The 24,221-nt window shown below is 36.6% G+C and overlaps 1 protein-coding gene across 1 annotated transcript; it reads left to right on the plus strand.

The window, feature by feature from the left end:
* Nucleotides 1–3,422: 3,422 nt before the first annotated feature.
* LOC124140919 (ras-related protein Rab-13-like) lies at nt 3,423–22,755 on the plus strand. Its single transcript, XM_046508755.2, has 7 exons — nt 3,423–4,336; nt 10,136–10,196; nt 11,156–11,216; nt 11,429–11,506; nt 12,459–12,548; nt 13,348–13,413; nt 14,652–22,755. The coding sequence occupies exons 1-7, from the start codon at nt 4,213–4,215 to the stop codon at nt 14,877–14,879; spliced, it is 708 nt and encodes a 235-aa protein (XP_046364711.1). The 5' UTR covers nt 3,423–4,212; the 3' UTR covers nt 14,880–22,755.
* Nucleotides 22,756–24,221: the final 1,466 nt, after the last annotated feature.

Below are 24,221 nucleotides of genomic sequence, written 5' to 3' on the forward strand. Positions count from 1 at the left end.
AACATGAACAAACTAACAAGAAGATTAATTTATGAAATACAATGACATCGACAGGTGAGTTTGTGTTTTGTAACCAGATAGACTTCTGCTAGAGCTACCGCGAAAATACACCAATGCTACATTTGAAGAGCTAAGAGCCATAAGGGCCAATGTCTGTATTTTTCCCCTTTTTTACCCTCAGGCATTTGCATGGGATTTAACATGTGAGACTGATAAACTACTACTGAAAGTACAAACACATATTGTTGAATACTCTTAAATGATTAAACCAATGTCAACTTTGTTGAAATAATTGAAACATGATAATAAGGTGACAAATCTCAACACACGGAAATGAGAGCTAAAAGGGCCGCAATCTAGCAAAGTAACTTTGGCCCTTTTGAAACTTGACTTTGGCCCAATCATTGAAACATACAATATTTTTACTACAGGTAGACAAGAACTCATAGATGTTATTTATGTAATAATATGCAAAAATGGCCAAAGTGCATTTTGGCCCCTTTCAGCTCTAAGCTCTTCATTTATTGACGGGCAAGAGTAAGCATATGATTGAAAATTGGATTTGACCAAAACATTACAAACGTTATTCAATCGTTACTATAGGCTGAAAACAGTTACCAAAACAAAACTTTGATATCCGTATCAAATACATCACTATCGAATAACCATTTCTTGTCTATTTCATTTTCTGACACAATCAAACATGGTGTAGACTTCCTTTTGTCCGGGGGGGCACGGGTGGCCCAGTCGTCTAAGGCGCCGCGATTCGCTGTGCAGAGTTGCGTCCCCTGGGCACGCCAGAAACCTATGATTGTGGGTTCGAATCCCGGTTCGCCCCGATTATGTTTCAAGGTTTGTCAGCACCATACCCGTGCCTGTGGGTTTCACCGAAGTGGTAAACGCCGTGATATAATTGGAATACTGTTAAAAGCGGCGATAAGCCCAACTCACTCACTCCTTTTGTCTGGCAGTTTATTATGTCATGGACATGCAGTCTAAATTAGGTTTATCCTTCGACGGTAGAACGGTATGAAAGAACCGTGTTTTATATGATACAGGCTATGGCATAGACGTCGGACAGAATGCACATCAATGTCTGTATAAGAAGACATGGCCACGCTGAACCCTGATTAAAACAAGTCCAGAAAATTAGAAATATGACAGATATTTGACAGGAAGCTCTACTTGAACTGTACTCCAGATTGTTGTCAAGCACAGATTTGGCGCGCAGATTAACTGTTTTCTGTTTACACCAGAGAGTGAAGACAGCTGTTTGTCCCGTCGAGGATGGCGATCAAGTCAGTACGGCATTTAAAGATTGAGTGAGTATGGCTTAACGCCGTTTTCGCAATATCCAGCATCTTATTCCAGCAATATCACGGAGGACAACAGAAATGGGTTTCACACATTGTAACCGAGTTTGCACTTTGGGAATCGAACCCCTACCTTTGACGTGAGGAGTTAACGCTTTAATCACTATAGGCTTCCCCATCGCATCCTAATCAAAGTGAGACGAGCTTATATAGTAGACATTCATAAGAAGCATTTACTCATCCATACCTCGTGAGAACCCTGGGGCAGAATGCATTCCCACTTCCCCATGCATACTTGCTGAAATCACCGACTAAAATGAGTGTGGTCTTTATAATGAGGAACCTAACCAAAAATTAACTTAAGCCAATCACACTCAATTAGCAAAATATGCAAACGATGTGCATGGGCACATATAGAGGCAATACAGGTTTCCTAAATCCTCAACCTTGCGTGTCTCTTGGATGAATCAAAGATCCAATGAACTAGACATCAATTGGTTGTCTGAGAACATTTCATCTCTGTTTATATTTAAGAGTCAGTTTGTCCTCTGACTTTTTGTTCTAAATGTCAAAGTGACTTGGTGAGAAATATTAAAGGACTTTTTTTTAGATATTGATTTCCCGGCTTCCTTTTTTCAAAAACATTTCTTGTATGTGTCTAAGTTCAGTTTCTGACGCAGCACGTCGGTATTTTCTTGTAAAACTGTATCTGACACGCGTCAGGACACCAGTGAAGACCTGTGCAAGTAGCCAGTTTCTACAGCTAATGAGTCACGTACATAATCACGCATGGTGTCTCGACTGGGTTTTCAAATCCCATGGTCGCGATTAGAGACCCATTATCTTGAAACACTCATGGTGTGAATTAGAGTACCTGATCTGAAGGGTAAGTGGTTTGTTCTTCACATTCCTGAAAATTTGTAAATACCAAAAAGAAACCATAGAGATGATTCGACGCAGATTTCTTTTAAAGACGCCATTAGCATTTTGCTGATCTCAGTGCAACGTCACTGGAATGGGAAGTTTTTATTTTTTGATATTACCAAGAAGGACAAGATAAAATAAATTAATATACATTCAAGATGCCAGTTGCAGAAGTTTGGTTGGCAGTAGGAAGTTGACCAAAAAGTCCTGTATAAACAGTGTGACATACACCTGTTGAAAGACAGTAGTACATGGATATAACTACAAGGGACCAGAGAAATCAGTCCGTTATATCCGTTGTTCGTTATATACGTTTTCGCTTGGAAACGTCCGCCATCTTGGATAAAAACAAAACACAATACACGTAATTGCAGCATTGACTTGTATAGGAGATACATCGGGGATTTTTTAACAGTTCGTTGTATCCGTTTGTTCCCTTTATCTGTGTTCGTTATATCCGTGTTCTGCTGTACAGAAATCGAACTTTGACTGCTTCCTCTGCTGCTATGAAGTCAACATGTACTTGTGTCATCTACATAAAAAGACATATAGTTCCTTTGCGAATGTTTTCATAAAACTAATAAAAGGGGCAATTAGTTTCGCATAAATAAGCAAATTTTCTCGAATAATTCGCAGTAGTTCTGAGGAGGGTTTGCGTAACTATACAGCCGCTGAGTACCCGCTTAGATACGCAGAAATTTTACAAAACTTCTGCGGAGTCCCCGCGTAGCTACGCAGACGTTTTACAAAATTCACGTGGAGTTTCAGCAGAAACTACCTAGCAAAAGACCCGTGAAGTACCGGGGTAAAAATAAGTCTTAAGAAACCTATGCTTGTCGTAAAAGGCGACTATGCTTGTCGTAAGAGGCTACTAACGGAATCGGGTGGTCAGGCACGTTGATTTGGTTGATGCATGTCATCGATTCCATGCGTGGATCGATGCTCATGATGTCAATCACTGGATTGCCTGGATTAGACTCGATTATTTACAGACCGCCGTCATATAGTTGGAATATTGCTGAGTGCGGCGTTAAACAACAATAAAAAAACAAAAACAATCCTAGCAGCAACAACAAACCCCAACATTAAATCTGCATAGTTTTCTATAAATCCAAGTCAGAGTTGTTCACTGTAGGTCAAAGGGAGATAACCACGGCAACCACTAGATGTCACTGTCTACTTCCGGATTCTAAATGCGATGCAGACGACGTGACGTGTTTGAATTTCTTTGTTTTGAATGGGTCACAAGTCAGCAAAGTTTGAGGAACGTGAAAGAATAACATTCCCAACCCAAAGGAGAGTCCGTTCTATTGACGCCTGCTTCACAGAAAGTTTCTAATCTAGTCAGTTACCATCACACGGGGATTTTAGAACGTGCCGATGTTTCTTTAGGCGCACTTGCCGGTCTCTCATCGAGACGTGACTTGTCGTTTGACAGGTCGGAGATTACGACAGATTACGTAAAGGTCCGAGGATAATCGGCTCTTATCAAGTAACCGAGGCCCCTCCTAATGACAGATATATGAATGATTACGGTTGTCACGTATATTTGAAGTTTGGATCTGAAACTTTGTGATAGTGGTTATGATGACCACAGCGATCGGTCATCTTTGACCATCACCGGGGGCACGACATTCCGGAGCGTTGAGTTGTGTTCATATCGGAAATGACTCCTCAATAGCCTGGTGATATGGCAGGTCTCGGTAACGGCACCTTCCCCGGGAATAGCGCAGACAAGATGGAGCTGTGACAGTGTCTCAAGATATTTTAAACAGGCTTTGCAATGGTGGTCGGTATATTGACACAATGTCAATGTCGTGATCCTGTACTGGGCTTGAATCCCCTGTGTGTGATCTAGTGTTGTTTCTAGATTTTGGCTGTGTTGCATAATACACACATAGTACAGTGTTTTGTAATGTAAACCATTGGATTACCCAGCCAGGATAGTTTTTTTCAAGCACTGCTTACAACAAAGATGTCAAAAAGATATGATCATTTATTACGTCTTCTCCTAGTGGGAGACACTGGAGTTGGGAAGACATGCATCATATGCCAGTACACTAAACATGAGTACTGCAACACTCATATATCAACTATTGGTAAGATTCTACTGTTGTTTTCACTTGTATTTGTAAGAGTTTCAATTTTCAGCAGATTCTTCTTACATGTTGACTTGACACTATTATATTTGACATATTTAGCCCCAGGGCCTCATCAAATTGAATTGTTGGGATGCTTGTCAAATGGGAAAAAACAGAAGTATAGGATGGGTAAGAAATTGTATCATATATTATGAATGTGTGTACATAACTTGATGATGCCCTTGCATAAGTTACAGAGTGAAAGATACCATATTTCTTTTATCAGGGGCCAGTCTCAAGGACAGGATCCAGGGTCAAGGCTTTCAAATAAGAGCCAAGTCTCTAAGCAGGGCCTGGGTCATTTACAGCTAATGAATTCTCCCCATTACATTTCAATACAAAGGCAGTTTGAACATATTTGGTAATGTTCCTACACTGTATGAAAGCAGAAAGAGCTGGGGCTCTTGGGGAGATGTCCTCTAATATTGACCATCAGGATCCTGATTCTAACTGAACAAGCAATCTCAGACAATCATAACTCCAATACTCTAACATAAACTGATTATAGTCGTAGGGCTAAGGTTCTTTTGGACTAGTGGGCCCTGTGGGTCTTAAAAAATGTAAACTGAAGTTAATAAGGGACCATGTTGTTACCTGTCTGGCGCTCGGCATTGAGGGGCTAAAACAAAGACTGGTCGGCTCGGAGTCAGTATACTGTGTCTGAGTGGGGTATTCATGTTAAACTGCGGCATGGTATCTCAGTGAGCTAGCACTATAAATCTGCATCAGTCCGGACTAATGGATTTTGGCGCGCTTGCGCGTGCGAGCAGTTTTCTTACAGAAACACACAAAGTGGGGACCCAAATACTGCAGTTGACCCCAAGCAGCCACACAAACACACACACGTACATGCACGTCACTATATAAGTGCAATAATCTTGGACGTGACGTTAAACCCCATTTCACCTCACCTCACCTAATAAGGGACCATGCTCTTATCTATATATTATACAATGTTTTTCTCCAATGAAAAGTAACAAGGTAAATGCTGTTAAGTGGGGTATATTTATTATAATGCTTACACTGTGAAGCTATGAATTAATTATGCTCTATGGGACCCTTTATGCAATGTTAAGCTTCTCCAGGGCCCAGATAAGCTGAGTATTTGCGTAAAATAAGCACAATAAATCACCATAACGCAATTAATTTTGAGTTACTTGAGTTCAAATACACATGAAATGATTACAACCCAATAGTATAACGACACTGTGTAATTACCCAATGTAGCCTTTCCAGTTTTTGTTCCTGTACAGACTGTTATTTACTGAAGAATGCAGGCATCAAGTATATATGAACTAAACTTCAGTGAATAATGCAAAATGTGCTATGTTTTGCCTATTGTAAGGTAGACATGTATAGCTGTTGTGAGCTTATGCAATATGTTTAAAAAAATATGTTGGAGCATGACATGGACAGGTAGAAATTAAAAGTCACCTGAAACAGTATTTTGAGCAGAATTATGTTATAAAAAGGTTCACTAATTTGTTTAAAAATACTCAATAGACTGAATTTAAGGGAATGAAAATATATTGAATAGCAATGAATACCCAAAGAAAAAAATATCAATCCCAAAGTGAAGGATAACATGTGAGATGCCTTGTTATTAGAAAAGGGAAATAATAATAAAAAGATGTTTATTGAGTATCTCAGACATATTGATTACTTCATCCTAAATCACTCTCTTGATGTGGCATTTAGCATATTCTTTTCTTACTCACTCCTTCTTAGTTATCTAAGAAAAACAATCCAAATACATGCACCAGATACAGTGTATATATTTTAAGATTAAATGAGTCTATAGTGATAATGAGATTCTGAGTAAAATGTACTTTAAAGGAACTTTATTGGATTGTGAATATATCATGTATGTGTTACTAATAATGGCTACCAACTTATTCACGCAAAGACCTTCAGTAAGTATATTACATTGTACATGCCTCAAGAGTAAACGGTACATAAATCAATGTTTGATAAAAACTTTTATTTGTTTCTGTCACACTTGCAGGGAAGAATTAGAATGATTTATTATGTCGGAAGTAAGAGATATATCAGCGTGATTAGTAGCATTTGGTTTTAGCATTTTTATGATCTTATCTTTATTATTTATCAGGGGTTATAAACAATGATAAATGATAGTTTTGATAGTTGTAAAATGACTCAATAACACACTTTCATCATGTTCATACCATGTTCTCACCAGTGAGTAGGAAAACACACAATCTCAATTAATGAGTTGTGAATTTAAACCAAACATTGCCAAGCAAATAGAATGTTAGAATAAAGAAGACTTGGTATTCCCTGCTTGCTTCATGATGAGAGATCCCCTGTATTTTGTTATGACCTGCAGCTGGCAGGTATGTCCTTCTATCTCACTGTTGTCAGCAGTAAACTGTTAACTAGAGGTCTCTTGCAGGGTTAAATATTGAATTGTGTGCTTCAATTTGTTCTTTGATCTGTGGCATCCATTGTAAACATTCCAGTTTTAGATGCAATTAAACGTAGGAAGGATTTAATTAATGATAATATTTACCCTCTGTCAATTTACATGATAAATACTTTGCTTCGAAGTTTTTGTTCATTGCCATGTCAGTGATTAAAATATTCATGAAAGGATAAAATATTTCAGGGATTAATGTCTGGTCAAACGTTCAGCGTGTTCAGTAGTCTAATTTAATTTTTAATTATTTTCTTTTTATGTCTCTTATAGTTTTGGTTGGGTATTGTTCTTCTCACTAACCATGCTAACTGAAGTTTCTCTGCATACAAATGTTTCCATTATAGGTGACAAAAACAGAAGTTTCCTTAATTAAGTAGGTAGGGCATTTTTCTTTTCACATGAAACCTACTCCCAAAATTACCCTTTGTGTTAACATGATAAAGAAAATGAAAATTTGTTTTGTCTACAGAACCACAAAATTTGTAAATAATAAAGAACAAATCATTACACAAACTGATTCATTGAAAATTAAATTGCTGTGGAACCAAGAATAAAAAATAATTAAAAAAAATATTCATTTCAAAGTCTTATTATGCCCTTGATGAGACTCAAGTAATACTGTCTACTATGTTTACATGGCCTAAATATTATAAATAATTCTGTAAATTCCAGATGTAATTGTGCGGATAGTCATCGTTACATGCATCACTGAAGAAAACCATTACCAATACATTACTGAATGTGCAACAGCATAATGGTGTTTTAATGCTGTATCAACATTGTGACTGATCCAAATATTGGCATTATAGTGAACCTCGTTCTAAAGAATGTCTCAAGCGTAACCTTTGCAGTATGAATTGACAATAAATCATCCATTGGTGTAATATCATGGTTTTGGGCATATTAATATATTTTAATTTAAAGCCACATTGACTTTGTATGGACATATATTTAATTGACGTCCATTAACAAGAAATGAAGGAACCTCAGGAGAGATTAGCATGGTTGAATGAAAAAGGATTAATGTCTGCATATATACTACTCAAAAGAAGTTAAGGATCACCCAATTCTTTCATAATGGTAAAGTTAATGTCATGACATGAGAGATTAACTATAGTAATATGAGAGATTCAGGGGATCCTTAACTTCTTTTGAGTAGTATACATGACATTGGGCCCTTGGTTGATGTAGAGATAAACAACTGGGATATCTTTGGAAGCTTATTTGACTATAATATTGCACAATTATCTTCCCATTCCCCTTGTAGAGTGGCTCTGTGTCGGAGAACAAGTAATGGCAGATTATTGATTGGCATGAAAATCTGTGAAAATTTGTGTCTTGACAATTGTGTTTGCACATAATATTAAACTGAATATAAATTAACGACAAGACCAGAATGGCTTGCCTGGGCAGCAGTTGGTTGTATATGATGAAGATACTTCCATGGAATGTGTATATTAGGCAAAAACAAGAGGTTTTATTAAACCTATATGTGGCAATTGGCCAAAAGCACTGCCCCATTTTGTGTTAATGCCAAAATAAAATTTAAAACCAATTTTGAATAAGTCCTTTTTTTGTCAAATTTCAGAAATGAAAAACATTGGCAGTAACAGCCATTGACAAATTTAGCTGACTCACCCATTTGTTGGGCTGTACTATAATTAATGTGCTGGCAAGATCGTATAATTAGCTAACATGTTTATACAAACAACTGAAAATGATTATTCAGTGATAATGCCCACTTTAACACAGTATAGGGATAAGAACACTGGACTCAAGACTAGACGTGGGTATTTCCTCATCCAAATCACTGCTGCTAACAGACCAGTGTCTTATTTGTAGCCATTATATTAAGTGTATTAACTGTAGCCAAACAGTCCTGCTTGTACACATTTGTCACCGAGGGTACAGGTTAAGGTGATGTTTACACATGGACCTTGTAGACCAGATTCTTGTCTTTGATAGCGCTGACAGGCAGTTAGACTGAGGTATGCCCTGTGACACACACGGATGGCCTGACCTGGCTTGCCAAGGCTACTGGGTCAGGTGTGTAGGTTCGGGTAAATATGTCCTGCCCATGGTCGAGCCCACAAATTCCCAGGAGGCTAAACTGATGCTTTCAGCTGCGGGGGAGTGACGGATTGTGGTAGATTTATTTACATGACAGAGCAGAAGCTTTGGTGCTTATACATGGTATTTGGTCATTGATCTTTTTAAATAACTATGATTCACAGCTGTGTTAAAACAAAAGACAATATAATATATATATATTATAATATATAACAATATATGACCTCAAAATAATTGCGAACCAGCAGGATATCTGTGAGTTATGGAGTCCCAGGCCTGGAATAGTTTTGGAGAAAAGAATTGTTTTATAAAGTCATTGAAATAGTTCTGGTGATCTATCAGTAACAGCAAAATAATAAAACTCAACCATCATCATTTTCAATGTTACAGCTGAGTTCACACCTCCCAAAGTTTGTTATTTTCCGTTGTGTTTGTATTTTTGTTGATAAATGGCGCACTTAGCAATATCCCGTTAGTCAACTCTTATGACAAGCATGCCGGCAGTTGCCCCTTACGACAAGCATGGGTTGCTGAAGATCTATTCTTTACCCTGATCTTCAAGGGTAAAATTTTGTGGTTATTTTCATTGATAGAAATACCATTGAAATCTGGCTTTTTATCCTTGAAAAATCATGGAAATTTGTCAGGCAAGTAGTGTACTGGGGTTTGAAATTCCTTGTATTACAGTGCCAGTGGCAAAGTATATCACCTAAATATCTTTGTGAGTGCCCTGTGGCATACTGGAAAAAAACATTTCTGTCCCTGCCCACTTTTTTTTTAAAGTTCTATAGGATGGAAGATGATAATCTTAATCCCTGATATTTGTCATAATTGTGTGCATTTTACATGTTTTAGTGAAATATGTTTTACATAATATTTTGAATAATGATCATAGACGTTATGGGTGGCATTACACTTCATACACCATTGTAACAACATATGCTATTCTATGTTTGGGAGTGATTTAATCAATATTTTATTCATCATGTTCATTGTAATAAATGTCAGGCATATCTGCCCTTTTTTATGTACCAAAACCATTAGTAGTATTGTGTTTTAGAAAATTCAGTTTGTGATGTTCATGTGAAATGTTGCACAAATTTGAAAAAGGTATTAAACATACAAGTTCAAGGTAACAATATTTGTTTTTCCCGTTCTAGGTTGATTTATAGTTTTTGGAAACAAATGTATTTATGCATTACATTTTTTATTTCCCACCCCCTTTTTATGACAATTCTGTTTTTTTTCAGGAGTTGATTTTAAAGTCAAAACCATAGAAGTAAATGGGCAGATGGTGAAGATGCAGATATGGTATGTTTTCTGTTGTCATGGTTAAGTTATGATTATTTCTGAACTGAATAACTAGAATTATTTTAAGAATGCAAACAGTGAAAAATACCATAATCATATTAATGTTATATTTGTAATACATCTTCCCGAGGAAAGGGAGTTAACTGACTTTAAAAATCCAGTTTCCACCCTTGCGGAACTAGGCTGGAATTATGGAGTTATGTTTCGGCTGGACTAAAGTGTCTATGCATAGTCCAATCAAAATCCTGTAACGAAATTGAGACCCATGAAGATCCAGGGTAGAATAGGTCTTCAGCAACCCATGCTTGCCGTAAATGGCGACTATGCTTGTCGTTCGTATGCCAATTGCGTGGATCGATGCTCATGATATTAATCACTGGATTGTCTGGTCCAAACTCGATTATTTACAGACCGCCGTCATATAGCTGGAATATTGCTGAGTGCGGCATTAAACAAAACAAACAAAAAACAAAATAAATGAAATCGACATCCGGTTCATAAACAACATGGCAACTGCCATTTTCCAAATCTTTTCAATATTTTAATCAAGGTGCTTAAGTGATTTGATGCACTTCGCGAGGTAAAACCTGTTTTATCACTATAAAGATCTTTATCATTCATGAAATTGTCTTGACTGGGCACCACCATAGAAACAAGTGCAAGAGATATGAGAGGTGGAATCTGATTGGTCAGTAGGGTGACACAGAAGGGGCATAAATCGTAATAGCCACTGGTGGCTCTACAACCGAGCCCAAAAATTCCAGCCTAGTTCAGCAAGGTTGGAAACTGGACTTTAAAGTTGGTTAACTCCCTTGCCTTGGGACAATGCTTGTTATACTACCATAGGTATAAGTATAATAAGTATAATTTATGTTACCCATGTACAATACAATGTAATACAGTTAGATAATGTTTTGATAGTCTTCATTGTGAGCCTAGAACTAGTTTCCTTCTTTCAGGGATACAGCTGGCCAGGAAAGATTTGAAGCCATCACCAAACAGTTTTACAGGAGGGCCCAGGTACAGTAGAAAACTTCATTTATTGTTGAGGTTAACATTGTGTTTGGTATTTATCTGATATATCTTACTATTCAATATGTTTCCATAGCATTAATTAATTGTCACAGAGTGGTCATGAATAGGATTGACAATCTATAACGTTGACCAGTCTTCTAGAAGAATAGTTGATAAGTATACTGATTTGTTTTATATTCCTTTTCTTTTCTCTCCAGGGGGTGATGGTGGTGTATGATATATGCAGCCGGAGTTCCTTCGAGTCATTACCAAAGTGGATTTCCTATGTCAGGCAGGTCAGTATACAAGGCTACCTTATCATAGTGAGTTGTGTTTATGCCACCTTGAAGAATGCTCGAGTTAATTCATGGTATGTCAGCTTAATGTGGGAGAAAAGCTCAAAGGGCCGCAGGTCTCAGGTATTTACCACCTTGGTGACCCGTGAGCACTGGTGTGGTGCGGACAAACCAAGAAATGTAATCAGGGTGAATCTGAGATTCAGATCCCTTGGGATTAACTGCACATGAAACCCTACGTTCTACTTGCATTACAAATGAAAAGGGAATAGTTTGACCCCAAAGGCTTCCCTATGATATGAATATTTATTTGGTAGTGCTCAACCTGCTATGAGGAAGGATATTCTAATTCCCATGTAAGAGGAAATACATGCCGAGGAAATCCATTGTGCTGATGAAAAGTTATTCTAAAGATCAATGATATCTTAATAATAGCACACAGTGGTGCCCTATTACTACACGGTATAGTACACTGTGAAGAGGAGCTGATGAACTCACAGATTAGTCGTGCAGTTTAACTCTATGGCTTACTATTCATGACGGTGGGACATGAAGAAGGAAATTTAGAACTGACTTCAATATTTTTTGTGTTTATTCAGATTCACACATAATGTGCACACTTGCTGTTACGTTTATACAACACAAAAAAATACATTGAGGTCAGTTCTTATTAAAAATAGTTACTTCAAAAACTGCCCATTTAATCATTGAAACAAGAATCCAGTGCTAAAATGCAACACAAGCTCTGCCCACTCAATTATCATCCAATCAGGAAAAAGTAGCGGTGGTGGACATTGATCAAATTCTTTTAGGTTTATGGAAACATATATACACACAAACTGCTTGGTTAGCCAATCAAAATCCATAGAATCTCTTGCAATTTATTTATTGACAATTGAATGAAAATGTTGACCTGTGTGACAAAAGATGTTTGCTTGAAACTATTTTCCAGTTTGCGAAGGAAGACACAGTGATAATGGTGATGGGCAATAAAAAGGATGAAGACCACTCCAGAAAAGTTGATTCTGAAGAGGCTGAAAGGGTTTGTGAAAATCAGACATGCTGTATTCAGTTTTTTTGATGTCCTGCTTCTAAAAGATGCTTTCTTATCATTCTTATAGAAAGTTCCAATTTCACTGTTCCTGTGGGGATACCAGGTTAGAATAGGTCCCTTGCAACCTGTGCTGGTCGTAAGAGGTGACCAAGTGGATTTGGTGGTCAGGCTCAGTAACTTGATTGGTCGTACCCTGATGATGTGGATTGTTGTTCATACTATCAATCACTGGATTGCAGCAATAGAAACTAATATTTTTAGTCTACTCGTCCTTATAATGATAACATATGGCAAATCCGAATAAAAATGGCAAATTTCTACTCGTCCTTGTGATACTTTAACTATTGGGCAGTTTGGCAAGGACTATAAGACTAGCAAGGACTATAAGACTAGCAAGGACTATAAGACTAGCAAGGACTATAAGACTAGCAAGGACTATAAGACTAGTGCCAATTTCTATCGCATGGATTGTCTGCTCCATCATATACATAAAGCTGGAACATTGCGGAGAGCAGGGTTACAAATTCACTGAACTTTTGACAAGCTTCTTTTAACTTTTAATTTTGGATTTTCACAACCTGTTTTAATGCAGCTCCTTAACTCACCAGGTTCTGAGATAAAAACTGCCAAGAGCAGATGCTTGAACACATTTAATGTCATATTTAGAAAAACCTACAAAGAAATATTTGCAGTTTGTTGTGACATTAACGCTATGTGGCATATGACATCCTATATAAATGTATATTTTTTCCCATAAAGGTGATTATTTTTTGGTATTTTGTTCCAGTTCGCCGAGGATAATGACTGTCAGTTCTTTGAAGTTAGCGCTAAACAGAGAGAAAATTTGGAAGTTGTAAGTGTTCATCTTTGTAAAGAATGATCAGCTGTATAAAAGTCAACATTGCTTTTCTCATCAGGTAATACTTACTGTTGAGGTATACATACTGAATGCAAAATATAAGGGAACATGTATAAAAAAGAGACTATTTGGCAATCTAGTGAACAAACCGCATACCAACATTTCACTCAAGGACTTATTTTGATCTGAATAATAATTGTATGGATGACAACTTCTTTGTTAACACAAGATGCAAAAATATTGCAGCAGTGTAAATAAATAAGTTATGCATATGCTTGTAATTACCTTAGCCAATTGGGGGGCCGGGTGACCCAGTCTAAGGCACCATGATTTGCTGTGCAGAGTTGCATCCCTTGGGTACGCCAGAAACCTACGAGTGTGGGTTTTAAATCCCGGTTCGCCCCGATTATGTTTCTAGGTTTGTCAGCACCATACCCGTGCTCGTGGGTTTCACCGAAGTGGTAACCGTCTGAGACCTGCATCACTTCTGGCTTTCCTACCACATTTAGCTGACACGCCACGATATAACTGTAATACTGTTAAAAGTGGTGTTAAACCCAACTCACTCACTCACTCACTCACTCACCCCACTCACTCACTCACTCACTCACTATTTATTCTGTGGACATTTTTTTGCATTATTGTTATGTGCTCTCTTATATTTTACCACCAAAATAGTTCCAGACTTGCCCTAGAGAATTGTAGAAAGACAGTCTTACATGTCTCTTGTATGAAAGATATTTACCAAAGAATATATATTGAAAAACATTTTCAACAAATATGTGAGTGGGTGAATGTTGTTTTACACTTTAGCAAACTGTATTCACTGTGGCCCTTAAGATTGGTAAGTAATCTAGTCTTTACAGGGTAAGGTGGTTGATAGCAAGAGGAACGATCAAAAGACTATACCAAGATGCCAAGCATGAGGTACTTGGGACCCAGTTTGCCCCCAAATACCCACTGTGGTGTCAAACAAATACACTTGATTTCAGTTTTAATCTGCATGTCAGTGAAATGTAGAGCAATTATCTCTTTCATTAGTATGGGGCGGTCGGGTAGCCTAGTGGTTAAAGCATTCGCTCATCACGCTGAAGACCCAGGTTTGATTTCCGACATGGGTACAATGTGTGAAGCCCATTTCTGGCGTCCCCCACTGTGATATTGCTGGAATATTGCTAAAAGGTGTAAAACCATACCCACTCACTCTTTCATATGTATGTTGTCTGTTTCAGCCCTTTTATGACATGTGCAGGCAGATATTAAACACACAAGATCAGAAGAACTCCAGCTATTCCCTCTCTGAAAATGACAACTCAGCAATTGTGATAGACAAGTCCATGACTGGCCGGAATAACTCTGACACATCGCAACTGATCACATCAGAAGAGGATGATGATGAGGATGAAGACAAGGGCGTACGACCAGTCTACAGCAAGTGGGCGTGTTGTGCCATATTGTAAACAATCTACAGCCAAGTGAGCAAGAATGAGCAATTATTAAGAATGATTATTATGTTAAACTGGAATCTTAGGCCGAAAGGAAAGGTTACATAAGGGCCAATGTATTTACAATTATTTAGTTGACCAGTAAATGGCATGAAGGAATAAGGCTGGAAGATAAGAATAACTGAAGACATTGAAAATCATGCCAGCCTTGGTTAGAACTTGACATTTTTATCTTTGATTCTTACAGAAACTGGGGCAACCCTTATGACCAGCTATGTTTGCCAAAAATTTAGCAACTTTAAATGTTTTAAGAACTTAATGAGGCTTTTTGTCTTTGCTGTGCATTTATTTCACAGTAGCATTCCATCCATCCTCAATTATCCCACAAATCAGATATCCATTTTATTATGATACATGTATATACCTTGGATCCTTAAACCATCATACATGTCAGTTGCATCTGGTTCAAATGACTGACACTATGGGTCCAGGGTATCAGAATAGAATGGAGATTTGATGCACTGGATAATTGAGGATGCATTATATCTGAGAACAGCACATTCCGATTTTGGATGGTGTGTGCAACACGGTGTCATGGTTTACCCACGTATCCATGCATCGTGAGTATACACCTGACAATATGAAACACTATATGCCTGCCCATGGATCGATGTTTTTATTCTGTATCAAAAAGGTAATACTTACGAAGTGTTGCAATAACCTGGCCTGATAACTACTTGGGGAACTGTTACTTTACCACCCATCATGAAACAAATCGCTAAATCTTATTGCATAATACTGTTAGAAAAAGCCTTAATTTACCAACACAAACTGGTTGATGGCAACAACCTCTTGTTAGCAGAGCCACATGGAATATTGAGAATTTTACAATATGGTGCAAATTAAGTATAGCAATGTATATTGTATCACGACTCAAGTATTGATACTTGAGGTAGTCATATTTTGACACGCCTAGTCAGAATTTCACTACATTTTGCTATGGTCTTATGAAAGCTTTGAAGAAATCTTTTATGCTCCTGTGAGTATAACAGAATAACTAAGGAATGATTTTATTCAAATCTGTTTGCACAGATGCATGTACAGTATACTTGGTGTAAATATACAACTATTATGAGCATTAATTCCACGACATATCAGTTATTTGTCCATCAGATTCCCTGCCCCCATCAGGCAGACAATATTTTGCTTGAGTGATGAAAAGATTTGGTTATTTTTTCTTAGCATTGGTTATCTTTTTGTTTCTGTCAGAATATCAAATGGCGTGATTCGATGTTAGTGATTTTAAATTTTAGATATTTTCTTCCATCGCCGAGCCTTAGCAGAGATATATATCAGCCCACATCTATTAGATATGGAATGAGCAAGTCATGAGTCCTACTATGATGCTGGAAGTCCTAAAGTGACACATGGCTTAAGTATGCCATGATGAAAATCCCTTTGAGCACACATGGGCAGTTTTGTTTAAACATACCTAGCAAAACAAACAATATATTCGAGTAAACATTTGTTTTTGTCACATGAAGCCTACACCCATGTCATTTATGAAATGTCTACTTGATGGCCACCTTTAAGGGGTTAATTACAGTATCTGATCCTGAAAAAAGAAATCACTTAAATATTTTAAATATATTGATTAACAAATAATCATTTTGTTGTTGCCTACCGGTAGTTGATTGTTTACTGTAGGTGTTTTATGTCTTTCATACATGTTGATGCAAATTTGTCTCCTAGCCTACACAGCCTCTTCGGGTTTCAAAATGACATTGCTATTCACTAGAGTAACTTTAGAAACCACGTAGCATTAAAAAGCCTGAGTGAACTGCCTCATTTATGATATAGTGCCAAAAGATTTACAGCCATGTTTGTTTACATAAGAACTCACGCATGGGGGAAACCACTATCTATATCATAGTCCTTTTCAGCACACATGGTCAGTCTTGTTTAAACATACCTAGTAAAACAAACAATATATTCAAGTAAACATTTGTTTTTGTCACATGAAGCCTACACCCATGTCATTTATGAAATGTCTACTTGATGGCCACCTTTAAGGGGTTAATTACAGTAATCTGATCCTGAAAAATGAAATCACTTAAAAAGAAATGACAGCCTTTTTGGAAGAAAATAGGCTCAAGAGGGAGAGCCTTGAATTGTGACTGAAATTGTCTGATCCTGTACTGGTTCAGAGTGTGACATTGTGCTTGAGGCTAGTGAGGGTATACAAACTGTAGTTTTCTTCGAGCTACTCTCCTTACTTCTTCCTGCTGTCAATGCTGATGTAGCCTGATGTGTGTTGTTCAATATGCTCTAAACCAGGCTTCTCTCCAACTGGGAAGAAAAGAGCAAGTACTTGCCAGAAAACAAATGATTATTATTGCATATATAGATGATTATGTAAACCGGTGATAAAATCATCTTACTATTACCTGAGTGTAAGTTCAGCTAAAGGGTGCTGTGTCCATCTTTCCATTTGGAACTTTCCCAAAGTGTTCACATTTCAGGATTCACTTGTCTGAAACTGGTCAGACATTTGTAAGGATCTGTAGTTTAACAAGTCCAGAAATACGACAGACAGGTTGTGTTAACACATGACGTCTATCCCCGATTTATGTTCCCAATAGGTGTGTTAAATGATTCAGTTTTAAATGAATAAATACATTCAAGTTTGTTTGAAATAAATCAGAGGGAAATTTATTGAAGTACAAATTAGATGTTAACCTTGTGCTTTACAATACTGAAATTAATGTTTGTACTTTGGATTATTTGCGGAGGGAAAACACTAAACATTGCAGTTGACTTTTCTTGATTATTTAACAAACAGATTTATGGTTATGTTGGCTTTCATTGTGAATTAGAATTTCTTTATGTACCATAGTTTTGTGTGAGCTGATATCAACAAGAATTTGTCATGACTGATGTCATATTTATATGATTCATTATGTACTGGTTATGTAAATTTGATCGCATGTATCACATTTCAAAATATCTGTTGTGTGTTGTAAGAATTAGCTTTCTACTTTTTGCTCTGGTTAGATGGGCACAGAAATGACTTATTCAGGTTTTCAAATGTGATAGAAATAAGTGAAATTCATATTCCAGACTTGAATATTATCTTATGGATGACATATCAAGTAACAACGTGTTGACAGATTATACTGACTGAACTCACCTGGTTGTCCATGGAAAGGTGAGCATGAGATGTGGAAGTTGTCTGTTGTCTATCACCACTATACATAAACTTTCCAGATCAAGTGAGCTCTTGGTGTGGTGCATTCTCTGCATCCAACTGTCTAAATCTTTTACAGTTGCGACAACAAAGCCTAATATACCTAAAACCACAAAGACTTTGAAACTTGAAACTATTCCCAGGAAGATCACAGTCTAAGGCAGTGCAACTCATTCTGCAATGATGCATCCCACAGTCCTACCAGAACCCTTTCATTGTGAGTTCAAATCCCAGATTAATCGAGATTAATATTCTTAGTTTGTCAGCACCATACCCATGCTTGTAAGTTTCACCACAGTAGAGAACACTAAGGACCTGCATCATTTTGTTTTACTTCACGCTCATGTTGTCTGACTACTATTCAAAATGGTGTTAAACGCACCTCAATATGAATACAAAAATATTGAACTAGGTCAGCTCTTACAAAGGTGAGCTACATAGCCTTTAGGCTAGTGTTTGTTTAAATGTTGACAATTATAAGTAATCATGTTGATATGCTGTATTCAGGGTTTAACTTCACCAACAAAACTAGGAGACCCCCAATAAATAGTTTCAAGGATCCTTGCCGAAAATATGAGCGTCCTCTAAAGTAATGAAATTGAGTAGTATACTGTACTGTACTTTTAGATTGATAATTACTATAAATACAAGCACTTTATATTTCTTGTCAAGAATTAGATACAATGAATATTATAGTGCATCCCTCTGCATCCATGATGGATACAGAAAATGTGTAATGTAAAATCCTGCTGTATACATATAGCACTATTCAACATATAAATTCAACACTATAATGGGGTTCCTGGGATGCTTGGGGACTTCGTATTTGAATCTAAAGAAACCCATTTTTTTACATTATAACAAAGACCCGTTGACTTTCCATGCTTAATTTCTAACACTACATTTACTGTAGTAAACCTGAAACCCGTTGTCTGAGAGATGATGAGCTAAGTTGTATATATATGTTTGTACAGGAGTGCATCTGATGTTCACTATAGTAGATATTTATTTTTGCATGGATACTTTAATCCATACTTGCTATGCAATTCTCAATGTTTGCCTTGAAAAGCTTGCCTTACTTACTGTACCTATTAAATATCTTTATTGATCAATTTGTATAAACATGTACCGGTAATTTTACCTTTAAGTCATTTCCTTGTTCACTTAAAGGTGAACTGGAGGTACAGAGAAATATAACTATGTAACTTCTGTGTTCAGATTAATGACACTAGAAACTCTTGGTGAAATAATTGTCTGATACTATGATTAGCTAGAACTCATCTGTACTATGTTGGTGTTATGTCCACCATGCTTCGAGTATTGAGAGTGGATATGAAATGCTTTGAAATGCATTTAGAAGTGATACACTTAAGGAAGAGCATTTATAGATGTTAACTTCTTTATTATAAAGACACAACGTTTCGGAGTATATGCTTACTCCTTCATCAGGTGAATGTACCAATGAAAGGAGTAAGCGTATACTTTGAAACATTGTGTTCCTCATAATAAAGAATTTGACATCCATAAATTCTCTTCCTGATATGACCATAGGTTCAAAGCAATATTACAATACTTGAATGATTTCACTCTAACCTGTAGTAGACATACCAGTGCTTGATAGTGTACCAGTAAATCTGTGCTTGCTTTGACATGATAATACACTTTGTTAGAGAAGGCCCCACATGAAGGTGGATGTTACTGGTTGATCCACCCTCGTCTTGGAATCTCATACAAGGCTTTAGCCAAAGCTACATTTAGGGCTTCCAAAGACCTAGCCTACATTATTGTTAGTTCTAGTGATTCCAGTGAGCATCTGCTGCTGCCTGATCCAAATATCTCATCATTTGGTTGCTGTGTACAACAAACTTTGAAATTGTTCCAACCCAAACCATTGGTGCTCTGAATTGAGTCTAAGGTTCATAGATCTATAGGTCTGTTTTGTGGCCTGGCTGATTGATATGAGGACTGTTAGCTTTGCATTGAGTAGTTCATAGTTCAGACTCCTATACCTGACACTCACTTTATCTCTCCAATACCTGTCTCTCCACCTTAAGACACCACAACCTTACACCCAGCATATGGTCCAATACCTGACACCCACCGTTTGAGGATTCATTTCAACCTAAATCAAACTCATTTAATAAATGAATTTATGTATAAATATATATTAACTATTTTTACATTTGAATATTATTTTATGTCTTCTTTATGCCACTGTATTTGAAGAAAACTGATTATGTTTTCCCTTTTAAGAAAAACAAATTAGAGAGGGAGAGAGAGATTGACAACTTTTCTATTTTAAAATGTCAATAATTATTACATGTTTGTGTTTGTTTGTTTTTGAGTATGTTATGCCTTGGTATTTTACAATTTGAAACCTCAGGCTGATGCCATTGTATGAAACAAAATTTCCAGACATCAAATAACAGAGCGAGTGAGAGAGAGTTAATTTACCAAGTAATAGCAGGATATCCAAAGTTAAATCTACATTGTTACTACACATTACGCTAAACAGGTTCTGTACATTTACAATCATATCAGGGGTTGTACAGGCTTGAAATAGGTCTTGACTTTAAGGTCCCTCTTGAATAGGCTTGATTTTTAGTGTCAACATTGAGAAAACTTGAAAATCACCAACATAGCTTGGAAACCTTGAATTTGTACAAAATGACATATACTTGTTGATAAAAGTATCAAAGCACACATAAATATGAACCCATAATGTTTTAAGTGAGATTTATCACAGTGATAGAAGTGTGTGTCAAAAACAAAAAAGAATTTGTGACAATTCAATTTTTGGGGCGTTTGAAAATATATCTTGTTCGAAAATATCTGATGTTTATACTGTTTTTGAAAGTATGATATAATAGTATGGCATGCTGGATGTAATAAAATATTGACAAGACTAATAACTCAACTAAGAAAACCTTGAAAATGAAAAGTGTGAACCTATATGAACCTTGTATATGATTATTGGTACAAAATGATTGATCAATAATCAATCATAAGTTGTCTACATCTTAATGAATATTGATTATGGTCTTCGATGTGATTCCAATAGTATTTATACAAGCAGTTAACATCCTTGACATTCTTAGAAATAAATGAGTTATTTGATCCACTAAATGGTACAATGGCCAAAATATGGAATTTGTACAGGAGCGACCAGAACCCTGACTCATGTGTATATTGAATACATATCGTATATCCTTGCTAGTAGTGATGATTCTTTTACTGTACATTATGTTCAGACCCAGGCTTCCAACCTGCCAGTATCTTGTTCAGCAATCAGAAAGGGAGAAACTTCTTTTTAACTCTAAATTAAAGCAGAGATATTTGGGAGGCTCCATGTCTATTGTTACTCTGAGTACTTGATTCAGTCTTTAATACAATTCAGAGTCATAACCCTCAGAATCATGAATGTGTGGAAGATGAATGCAAAAAATAAAATAGTTTGATATATTTTTTGTCACTTGGCAGTCAGTGTTAAAAATTAAGACCAATCAATGTAACCTCACTTTTAACAAATTATTGAACGTTGACCAATGGATGGACACTGAATCTCCCTACTTTGTTCACATTTAGATTGTTTATATTATATTTATTTATGAATTGTTAAAGTTATTTACATTTATATCAAATTCAATCTTTTGCACAGAGGAACATTAAGTCATTTTTGTCTGCTGATTTAATTAATATTTATTCATAAATGTCATTCACACAATCTTTTCATTATTTTTTTCATATAAATGTTTTGTTCCCCTCGGATTGTACACATGTATACATACTACACATTCCACATGTTTAATGAATTTCATATTCCACAGAGAAAATTAAATGTTACATGTACAAGGAATGTACATTGTGCCTGCATGGAAAATGGCAGTGTTGACATTTATCCTCATCAGGATGGCTGTTTATTAGATCTTTAACTATGCAAAGAAAATTTGCAGTTTTATGTGAACTGTCGTAAATGTTTTATCTTAATAACAACTTAATTACAATTAAAACTATTCAATATTTGGCCCTAGACACCAACAAAATGTGTGGCAAGTACGTGTCTTGATAGAGGCCAGACATTGTCATCTACAGGGAAACCAGATTGAAACTGTACATCCTTATGTTCTTTTTACAATTTCTGTTCAATATAACATTTCCTGGTGAAAACATTGACTTATGTCAACGCAGATGCACAGCATGATATTTCACAAAAGTAAAACTTCAACTTGAGTGCATTCCTTAACATTAATGTTTTGAATTTCAAAATGAAGCATGCAGTGAAACCAGTTTTGCCCAGACACTGTTAGTCCTGAAAATCCACTCACGCTCATGAATATCTTGATAGGAAGTTCAATATACCCAAAGGAACATTGTTCCGTTTCCATTGACTCCAGTTGGAATGGTACAATTTGGATTAACAAGCCTTCACTGTATGGCTGTTTTATGTAATGATGATGAATCTCTAGTTATATGTCCAGTGTATTGACAATATGTTATTCCCACAAGAAGTCATGCTATGTTGTCTCATTGCTTCATATGGTGCTGCCAAAGATGTTTTATCCATGTTTCATTGGTGGGTGTGTACTTTATTGAAAACACATTTCAGTCACACAGATACAATCAAAATAAACTTTGTTTTAGGAACTGTGTTGTGTGGTTTATGAAACAATTGTAAACAACTACAGGTACTGTTATTAGTGGGTATTTATATAAATGCAACCCATACGATTGGTGGCTGAAAAGTTCTGATGCTGACTATGATGGACTGGATTGGTAAAGATGGTTCCATATTACTGGTGTAGAAGGTGTATGCCTTGTGGTGGAAAAAGTCCTCAACAGAACAAATGACATCATCACTTGCATAGTGCTGCTTGCCAGACAGTTCTTTCTTCATTTTGGGAAGAGGTGGAATGGAGTTGTTCAATGAGTTCAAAGCCATTGTCACACATTTCAGCCATTGCGACAACAGAATGGCTTTTTCCTGGTGCAGCAACATACCTTTAACTGCGTTTTCCACCATGTTTAGTCTTGATATTCTAGTCAGTTGCCAAAGCAGAGTAGCAAAATATTGGCCATTAAATGTGTGACAATTTCGGATACAGTCCACCAGTATGTTTCCTTTTGAATCCCAAACCAAACTTTTGAAAACCAAAGCCATTAACATTGCCAGCTGATGGAACCCAAGATTCATTCATGGTTACAAATTACTCCACAAAATCAGCAAGGTCTGCTTCAAAACAACCTAAATTCTGATGAGATGAACATGGAACATTTCTTATCAGGAATTGGAGAATCATATTATGTATTGTATCAAACATTTTCTTAGTTGTGACAGTTCTCTTCTCTTCTTGAACTCTGCTGCCCACTTCCTAACAGTGCAAAGGAAGGAGCATCATCAATAAAGTTGACACCAAGTCTGTATATTTTCGTCAAATGTTAAGGCTGCACTTACAATACATGCTGAGTAGTTAATTCAGAAACTTTTCATCAACCCCTCGTACTTTCCTTAGAAAAGCCTATTTTAAAAGAAATTGTCATAAAGAGATCAATATTTTCAACAAAATAAATGAATAGAAAATGCCCCACCCATATACCACGTCGTGCACAAAGACAAGTGGTGAAGTTAAGCAAGGATGATGAGTATGGAACCTGGAAGATTGACCCGTTGACGTACTCAGTGTTAATCTGGAAATAAATGAGTGTATTTCTATCAATGCTCACTATATATCCCAAAACTAACTATATCTACAATATTGTAGATACAATTAATGAATAAAATCCTCAATCCAATAATAAATTAGGGGGGAGGTTGGGGGTTGAGGTCTCATTCATAAGTCTTATTTTTGGCTAGGGAGGCCAGAAGTCGTATTCATTTGGAGACGCATTCATTTAAGATTTACAGTACATGTTTATCCTTTGAAGAACTTGTGTGGAGTGACCACTGACCTTCTGGGGTGTCCAGTATACAGCTGAACTGAGTACCCAAGCTGGTCACATAAACAACAGGACTTGAGTGGGGAAAGGGCTTAGGCTACAGCATGCTTAGTAAAAGGGCTATGACAAATAGTGTAATGTTTAATACAATAAAATAAGATGACTAAAACTGTGAA

Source organism: Haliotis rufescens, unplaced genomic scaffold (assembly GCF_023055435.1).
Source record: "Haliotis rufescens isolate VD_foot unplaced genomic scaffold, xgHalRufe1.0.p SCAF_3, whole genome shotgun sequence".
In the NCBI taxonomy this organism is placed as follows: Eukaryota; Metazoa; Mollusca; class Gastropoda; order Lepetellida; family Haliotidae; genus Haliotis; species Haliotis rufescens.

Coding starts and splice junctions, on each gene's coding strand:
- LOC124140919 (XM_046508755.2), top strand. CDS start 4,213: ATGTCAAAAAGATATGATCATTTATTACGTCTTCTCCTAGTGGGAGAC. Junction 11,507..12,458: donor GGATTTCCTATGTCAGGCAG/GTCAGTATACAA, acceptor ACTATTTTCCAG/TTTGCGAAGGAAGACACAGT. Junction 12,549..13,347: donor ATTCTGAAGAGGCTGAAAGG/GTTTGTGAAAAT, acceptor ATTTTGTTCCAG/TTCGCCGAGGATAATGACTG.